Source organism: Priapulus caudatus, unplaced genomic scaffold (assembly GCF_000485595.1).
Source record: "Priapulus caudatus unplaced genomic scaffold, Priapulus_caudatus-5.0.1 Scaffold2522, whole genome shotgun sequence".
In the NCBI taxonomy this organism is placed as follows: Eukaryota; Metazoa; Priapulida; class Priapulimorpha; order Priapulimorphida; family Priapulidae; genus Priapulus; species Priapulus caudatus.
In genome coordinates, this window is record NW_014579583.1 from 20,616 (window position 1) to 30,129 (window position 9,514).

The following is a 9,514-nucleotide window of genomic DNA, read 5'->3' on the forward strand; positions in this document are numbered from 1 at the left end:
TAATAAACTTACACAAAATATCGCTTTATTTTCCAATAAGCTCGACAACGCAATCGCGTCGCACACAACTACTCATTTATATTTTGTAAATTTCGATCACGCGAACACACACACACAGCCTTTGCTGGCTGACCACTTACAGCCACACACTACTACAATAGCGCACCAGCACGTATATATGTACAAGCGAATGCTGCGGTACGCACGCGCACGCGTGCATGCGTGGGTGAGTGTGCGCGCGCGGGGTAGCATTTCTAGAGAGCAACAACAAGATACAGAACTCTACAGCCGGACCGCTGTTCAATCGATCCACATATTAGACACTTCGCTGAAAGTTAGTCCAGCCAACAAGGAGCACACACACGACTTCTCGACCGCGTAACAACGTACTTCGTGGGCGGCAAATTCTACACTAAGACACGATATCGTCCGGCCCCCGCCAAAATGGCTTGTTCTCCCCACACCTGGTACTTGCCACGTTCGGACAGTATCACCAGCTCTCCAGCCGATCGATTCGCACCGGAGAAGGCGCGCTAACACGACACATCTCACGATAGAGATAGGAGTTAAATCTGCGACGACGGCTTGCGTACACACTCACGATCGAAAGTGACCCCACTAGTGCTCGCGGTTGGTTTATCAAACATGTAGTTAAAAACTCGGCGGCGCGAATGCTAGAGAAACAGCATGACCGCCAAGGAACGAAATAATACGTACTATACATCTAAAATGCCATCGACTTTTGTGCTCATGGACGTTCAATTGCCTGCCGGGCACAGACTGTGAGAGAGTGAATTACTATGAGTAAGAAGGGAAAGAGAGAGAGAGAGAGAGAGAGAGAGAGAGACAACACAGTGCTGAGACTCGGAGCAAGGCTGGTATAGTAGCACCATATATAAGTAGCGGTACTACGCAATCCCACTTACACAGTAAGAGGATTGCTCCCCCTGCTCATACACCCGCACCCGCCCGCTGCGAGCATGGTCCCCGCAACCGCCTGCGCTGCCGACATCTACTACTATCATACAATAATAGTACAAGGCCCAGAGGAGCTTCCCACATTGCAGTCTGTATCACTGGATTGTGCACTGGAAGAGAAGACCACGCATTAGAATCTCGCACAACAGGGGGCGCCTCTTGCCTACGGTATCGCGCGCGGCGCCCCGGAGACGTCATCTCGTTGAGCTACGCCAGCGCCATCTAGGTGCGTTCTACTGCTATCGTCGAGGCGATGAGATCGAAGGGTTTGAGCAAATCGGGAGCATCTACGTTTGACGTGCGCGTCTGACGGACGCAGCATGGTTACCACGGCTACTGCAGCAGCAGACGCCTCACTGCACGCAGCTTCTACTGTTTTTACCGGCAGCTTTCCTTGCATGAGTAACTACCGGCCTAACCTACCCACTGTGTTCCATCGCGAAAGACTCCCACCATTCTGCCACTCATAAGCCCCTACCAACTCCACCCTGCATCTACTGATCTCCTGCTATCCGTATCCTAATATAGAGACTTCAAACTACCTCTACCCTGCAGTTTGAGATCTTTCACTCCCTCTACCCTGGAGCTGGATATCTCCCGCTCCCTCTACCCTGGATATGCAGATGTGAACACACATTAGTGTATACATCATAGGGCACCTAGATAACCTGTGCCCACCAATCACAGAACAGGGAGACATTCCCACCAATCACAGCCCCGGCGATAAACGCACCCACCAACCACAGCGCAGGAAACAACAGCTATTACACGCGGCACCGTAACTTAGCAACGACTCACGGCAGACGCTCATCTCATCTCACAGTCGCCGCGATTTCGCGCGCCGCCATCCGATCTAACGTCCGTCGTTCAAAAAAAACGACGAAAGTGAACTGATATTAGAACGCAACAGACTCTTAGAACGTATCCCCTGACCTGCTACCTCCCTCCCTGCCCCTCCCCCACTCTCCCCGACGTGTGTATGTGCGTGCGTTGACGGCGCCGCATCACAATTCCACTAGACTAAACAACACCTCTTCGTCGTCGTCGTCGTCGTCGTCGTCAATCGCGTCGTCGTCGTCGTCATCGTCATCATCGTCGTCCTCGCTGTCGTCGTTCTCCTCATCCTCGATCGTCGACGCCTCGCTGTCGCTCGCAATGTCGATCTGGTCGTCATCGTCGTCGCCATCTTGGTACAGCGCTGAAAAAACGCAGACGACAATCGGTGACACTATGAAGCCACATTGACCTTGATTCCCCACGCTGACCTTGACTGCGACCACCCCACGCTGACCTTGACTGTGACACCCCCATGCTGACCTTGACTGCGACCCCCACACTGACCTTGACTTCAACCCCCCCATGCTGACCTTGACTGTGGCCCCCACACACACACACTGACCTTGACCGTGACCCCCCAGCTGACCACTATAACCCTGACCGTACTCCCAGCCCTGACCCCAGCATGACCCCAAATATAACCCTGCCCGTACTCCCAGCCCTGACCCCAACTATAACCCTGCCCGTACTCCCAGCCCCCAGCCCTGACCCCAGCGTGACCCCAACTATAACCCTGCCCGTACTCCCAGCCCCCAGCCCTGACCCCAGCGTGACCCCAACTATAACCCTGCCCGTACTCCCAGCCCCCAGCCCTGACCCCAGCAGCAGCGGCGGGCGGTGACTCCCACGTCCCGGTCGTCGTCGTCTTCATCCTCCTCCATGCCCTCCCCCTGCCATAACCCCTACCGTGACCTTGACCCTCCCAAGTCGCGACCTTGGCGGCGGTGACTTACACATGTCCTGGTCATCGTCGTCTTCGTCCTCCTCCTGCCATAACCCCTACCGTGACCTTGACCCCCCCAAGTCGCGACCTTGGCGGCGGTTACTTACACATGTCCTGGTCATCGTCGTCTTCATCATCGTCCATACCCTCCTCCTCGTCCTCCTCCTCCATGTCCTCCCCCTGCTCGCGCGTCCGCCCGGCCTCGTAGATGCGACACAAGCTCTCCTCCGGAACGTCCTCCCCCGTCACGTTCTGACGATGACAGATAGATAGAGAGAGGAGACGTCGATGATGACCATCGTGCAGGCAGAGGGCGCCACGAGATACGCACACGCACACGCACACGCATGACACATGCGCACACACACGCACGCACGCATGCACACGCACGACACATGACACATGCGCACACACACGCACGCACGCACACGCACTCACACGCATGACACATGCACACACACACACACACACACACACGCACTCACACACACACACGCATGCACGCACGCACGCACACAAGCACACACACGACACATGTGCACACACGCACGCACACACACACGCACACGCACGACACATGTGCACACACACACGCACACGCACTCACACGCACGCACGCACACACACGCACGACACATGTGCACACGCACGCACGCACACACACTCACAAACAAATACACACACGCACACACACACACGCACGCACGCGCACACACGCACGCACGCACGCACGCACACACACACACACAAACAAACACACACACACACACGCACGCACGCACGCACGCACGCACGCACACCCACGCATTCTGCAGCAGTGAATGAGGGGGTGCGACACGAACCTCTATCACAGCGATGAAGCAGTCGGACTTGTCCGTACACAGATCATAGATGTTCTTCTTCACATCAATCGTCGCTGCGGCAACAAACAAACAACGTTGACGAGCAACAAACAAGCAACATGTCGATGGCGACAAGCAACCAGGGTAAAAAATACACGGGAGCGATGAGCGATTCGCTCTTCAAGCCTCAGAAATCGCTCCCGTGAGGCTCAAAATAGCTCCCTTCAAATTTTTGACAAGAGGTATTTTTTCCACAGACTTGAAAAAGAGCTCCCGTGAAAAAAGTTATTTTTCCCCTGCAAACAACACACAAGCAATGCTTCAGACGCACATGACAGCAACCTAACTACACAAGCGACTGACTACTAATAACGGAAATTTATTCCACATGAATATGCCACCTTTTACTTAACTTGTAACTCTTACTTAATTGATTCAACGAAATATGACAAGTTAGTGAGTTACTCAACACATGTTATTGTAATTGCTTAACTAACTACGCGACTACGTCACCGTAGCAGAGTTTGCTTAAACTACATCATCACATTGTTGTCACTTCTGATGTCACTACACACGCGTCACCACAGCTGCGGGGTTTGTTCAACATATGAACGCCTTAATCTCTGCATCACTTCAGGATTAGCTTACTCCTGTTTTCCCTACACGAAATCACACCTTATGGAACCTACCCTCTACAGAATTGTGTACCGGGGAGAAATACTCATTTTTCCGGAAATAGCCGAACGGTAGTAGGGCGCAACTTCGGGATCGCTCGGGTCCATAATACACATGTGTACACATGTATACGCATTGTGAACCCTAACCCTAATCTAACCCTAACCCTAAACAGAAAAATAAAAAAAATAAAAAAATAAACTAAACAGATGGGATTCGAACCAACGACCTTTCAGACGTAATGACTGTGCTCTACGAGCTCGGCTATTCAGGATCATTAAAAATAGCACATGACATATGCTAAATAAGCAAATACCCTGGTATGTAAAATGTGTATTTCTCCCTGGTGCAAAAATCCCCTCTACACACCAACCCAGTACGTCAATGTCATGACAAAAGATAGATAAAATCTTCTCTCAACAATGCCTGCACAATAACAACACACACACATACACACGAGTTTCTTCGCGTAAACCAACGACCTTTAACAAACCGACGACCCAGCGACCGCGCCACCGGCGCCACCTGGCGGAGAGCTTACCGATGTTCGAGTAGTCGGTGGCGTCGAAGGTGCGGAAGGAGGAGCCGAAGGGACTGCGGTGGTAGTCCTCCGCCGTGTCGTCCTCCTCCTCCTCGTGCATCGCCCCGTATATGACGTCACCGGCATTGTTGAACACCACCTGGTGGCAGACAGAGCAAGCTGCGCGTTAGCGGGGTGACTGCATCTGCAGAGAGTGGAGGGGGGGGTGCCACGGGGAGAGGAGGGTTGACACGAGGAGAGGGAGGGTGACGTGGGAAGAGGAGGCTGACGAGGGGAGAGGAGAATAATTCTTTAAGAATAATCAGATTTGGTAGACAGACAAACCACTCAGAAAACGACTGCAGAAAAAAATGAATACGTTTGGCAGCGAAAAGTCAAGGGCCAAAATCTCTATAATGGACAGGAACAAAGTGCACCGTTACCACGACAACGCATCGGCACACATAACACGAATTGACCTATCCACACAAGTGATTAATAGGCCTCTAGCCAATCAGCGTTGCAACAGGAGTTCTAAAATTCCTGCCTAGCAACAAAGTGCTGCAAGGCGGAGAATTTGGAGTGCATGTGTGAAAAACGCGCATAAACATTTCTAATTTGTCCTCCCTAGCAACAAATTCCATGGGGGAGCGTGGTTACCTTAGGCACTATGAAATAACATAGGTTACTAATATTAATATAAATATTAATATTAGTATTAATACTAATATTAATATGAATACTAATATATATAGATTACTAAGGACACTGTCGTGTCTAGACTGGCGCCGTGCGGCCGCGTCCTCCTCACCTGGCACTGGTCGAGGGCCGGCACCGTGTGCAGCAGGTGGAATGTGCGTAGGTCCCAGATCTCCGAGTTGACGATGATCTCGAGACCGAGCGGGTGGAAGCAGCCGCTGATGTTAGGGTTGAACTTGTCGAACTTGTGCAGGGGGCGCTGCGTGCGCAGGTCCCAGAGGACGCCGTCGTTGAGCACAAGGTCGTCGGTGGGGTTGAAGGTCGCAATGTTCTTGGCATAGTTGTTGCAGTAGTCCTTGTCGTACAGCGAGACGACCTTCTGACCCGTGCTCGCGTCGTAGATCTGTGAAGGTCATTGCCGATTAAAATTTATAACATATAATATAATTAACGTTAATAATATTATTATCACTAGATAGATAAGAGATTAGAGATAACTAGAGATTGAACAGTTTATGATACAAAATTTACCTTAAATATTATTATTATTATTATTATATATAATATATATGATATTATATATATATATTATATTAATTATTAAATATAAATTATCCTAGCGTCATAGATCTGTGAGTATAATCAATGAAGAAAATAATAATAATTATTTAATGTTATTAACCAAATAGATAGATTACCATAGTTTAACTCATTATGCAATTAAAATTAGCTCTGAATATTAACCAAACTACATAAAAACAAGTTCAAACCAAACTATTTAGAAATCGTAATTTAGAAAACGCACATGCGCGCGTTGGTGTGGTTCACACTTATGTTAGCCATCTGGTCCTTCATACGTATACATACAATCACGACCGGATACACGCGTGTAAGTGATGGCTTCCCTAAAACGCTCGCGCTAGAGGCGGCGCCGGTGGCAACACTTACGTTAGCCATCTGGTCCTTGGTGCCAATGATGCGATCTTGCAGAGCGTTGAACTCCACGTGGTGGTCGTCCTCGAACGAATGCTTGATCTCAAACACGTCGCCCATGCTCCACAGCGCCGACAGGGGGCGCCGCCAGTACGACGACGTCAGCATGAGCCGCCCATCCTGCCGGCACGCACACGACAATCACGTTATCTCGCGAGATCTCACGGGAATCTTATAGTGCGGTGACTACGCGCAATGGTGTGCACAGCATTGACTGTATGATCGTGATGCGTGCACTCACACTTCACATTGAAAGACGTCTATTGTTGAAAGCTATTGCCATGTATAAATAGAAAAACGCTAACACTCGCTAACACTGATCTCTGATACTCTGTCGCATGCAAGTGCTAATGTTTAGAATTGTCGTTCGAATATAAGAACCTCAGATATCCATTCTGTTATCACGGACATGCCGGCTGCCACGCGGCCACGCGACCAGCTCACTAGCGCCCCCTATGTGACAGCGATACGGTACACCACACCACTGCACAACGTCAGGGAGTAATGTACGTTCACATAGCTTCCTGACACGCACGCCTCCATACGCTCCAGGAATCCAAGAACAAGTAATGTTGGATGTAACGTTTACCGCCCCCTCGCACATCACTTCGTGCGAGCGGAGAAACCACATCTCTGAGCTGATCGCGTGACCTGTTGCTATGGTAACCGACAGTGCATCAGCCCTTTTACCGCTTCATCATTGGTTCTTAGCGAAAATCGACAGACGAAACATCTAAAGCTGATAACACACAATCTGTGACTGTGCTTCACACATGCATGCAGCGACAATGATTACATGGCCAGGCCAGATTTTCTAACTAGTGACTATTTAAATGATATTTACATATAATTATCCATTATATACTTATATTTATATATAATTTATTAAATATAATAAATTATATATATTATATATTCATCTATATATTTCAAGCTAGTTTAAGAAATGAGAATGATGGCCTGCTTTCTGTAGTACATGTATCAAGTATTATCAAGCCAATAAAATTACTACCATACTTAATCAAACTATTTTGATTAAATATGTTTTATTAAATACTGTTTGATTACATGAGGATACGTAATAATTTATTGTGGCGTAACATTTACGTCATGATTCAAGATGGCCGCACTAAGAGATGACTTACAGATGACGGTTGGCAGTATGTCAGCGCTGAACTGTGGCAGACGTAACTCCCCACCTCCTGAAACATTCAATCATTGACACTCATTGACATTACAGACACTGACATGCATGGTTGATTCACAATACTACATACATGATAGATATTGTATCAAAATCAAAATGACTTCAATCATCATGCAGTCCGAATAGCTTACGTAATAGCTTAATAATGTAATTTAGTGTAATAGCTTACGTAATAGCTTAATAATGTAATTTAGTGTAATAGCTTACGTAATAGCTTAATAATGTAATTTAGTGTAATAGCTTACGTAATAGGTTAATAATGTAATTTAGTGTAATAGCTTACGTAATACCTTAATAATGTAATTTAGTGTAATAGCTTACGTAATAGCTTAACAATGTAATTTAGTGTAATAGCTTACGTAATAGCTTAACAATGTAATTTAGTGTAATAGCTTACGTAATAGCTTAATAATGTAATTTAGTGTAATAGCTTACGTAATAGCTTAATAATGTAATTTAGTGTAATAGCTTAACAATGTAATTTAGTGTAATAGCTTACGTAATAGCTTAACAATGTAATTTAGTGTAATAGCTTACGTAATAGCTTAACAATGTAATTTAGTGTAATAGCTTACGTAATAGCTTAACAACTTAACAATGTAATTTAGTGTAATAGCTTACGTAAGAGCTTAACAATGTAATTTAGTGTAATAGCTTACGTAATAGCTTAATAATGTAATTTAGTGTAATAGCTTAACAATGTAATTTAGTGTAATAGCTTAACAATGTAATTTAGTGTAGTAGCTTAACAATGTAATTTAGTGTAATAGCTTAACAATGTAATTTAGTGTAATAGCTTATGTAAAATGCCAGGATTCACAGTCAGGATACATGACATGACATACTGAGAAGAATATCTGCTTAAGAAAATTGCTTAAAAATATATATTATATATATACTAACCGTGGCATTGCTAAGGTGGTAGAGTTTGAGCTCCCCTGCATCTGTTCCAAGTACAAGAAACTGCTCACATGCCTGAAATATAAGGTAAAATAAGGAATAGATTACACACGTTCACATAGCATGTGTAATCCAATATGGCGTATGTGGAAACTTGCCACAAATAAACATGTATTTACATATATATTCATGACATACAGACACATGCATACGTAAATAGACGAACACACATACACACGCACACCCACACGCGCACGCACACGCACACGCACACACACACACATGCGCACACACACACGCACACCACACACACACACATACACACGNTGTAAAATGCCAGGATTCACAGTCAGGATACATGACATGACATACTGAGAAGAATATCTGCTTAAGAAAATTGCTTAAAAATATATATTATATATATATATATATACTAACCGTGGCATTGCTAAGGTGGTAGAGTTTGAGCTCCCCTGCATCTGTTCCAAGTACAAGAAACTGTTCACATGCCTGAAATATAAGGTAAAATGAGGAATAGATTACACACGTTCACATAGCATGTGTAATCCGATAGGGCGTATGTGGAAACTTGCCACAAATAAATNAACTGTGACATCGTGTGGCGGGTAAATCCTGTAACATGTCAGGACGGAGTTTACAAACATCAACTGTGACATCGTGTGGCGGGTAAATCTGTAACATGTCAGGACGCGTTACAAACATCACTGTGACATCGTGCCGGCGGGTAAATCTGTAACATGTCAGGACGCGTTACAAACATCACTGTGACATCGTGCGGCGGGTAAATCTGTAACATGTCAGGACGCATTACAAACATCACTGTGACATCGTGCGACGGGTAAATCTGTAACATGTCAGGACGCGTTACAAACATCACTGTGACATCGTGCGGCGGGTAA

The 9,514-nt window shown here is 46.5% G+C and overlaps 1 protein-coding gene across 2 annotated transcripts; it reads right to left on the bottom strand.

Moving 5' to 3' along the window:
• LOC106818784 (protein VPRBP-like) lies at nucleotides 1–8,626 on the bottom strand. Of its 2 annotated transcripts, XM_014823458.1 has the most exons (9): nucleotides 8,598–8,626; nucleotides 7,633–7,689; nucleotides 6,443–6,607; nucleotides 5,607–5,897; nucleotides 4,817–4,955; nucleotides 3,601–3,674; nucleotides 2,866–3,010; nucleotides 2,010–2,176; nucleotides 1–1,088 (listed from the first exon to the last, which is right to left on the bottom strand). In XM_014823458.1, the coding sequence occupies exons 3-9, from the start codon at nucleotides 6,593–6,595 to the stop codon at nucleotides 1,074–1,076; spliced, it is 984 nt and encodes a 327-aa protein (XP_014678944.1). In that variant the 5' UTR covers nucleotides 6,596–6,607; nucleotides 7,633–7,689; nucleotides 8,598–8,626; the 3' UTR covers nucleotides 1–1,073. The 2 variants fall into 2 exon arrangements, with proteins under 2 accessions (XP_014678944.1, XP_014678945.1); XM_014823459.1 differs by lacking the exons at nucleotides 6,443–6,607; nucleotides 7,633–7,689; nucleotides 8,598–8,626 and adding an exon at nucleotides 6,329–6,340 and having other exon boundaries at nucleotides 1–2,176.
• Nucleotides 8,627–9,514: the final 888 nt, after the last annotated feature.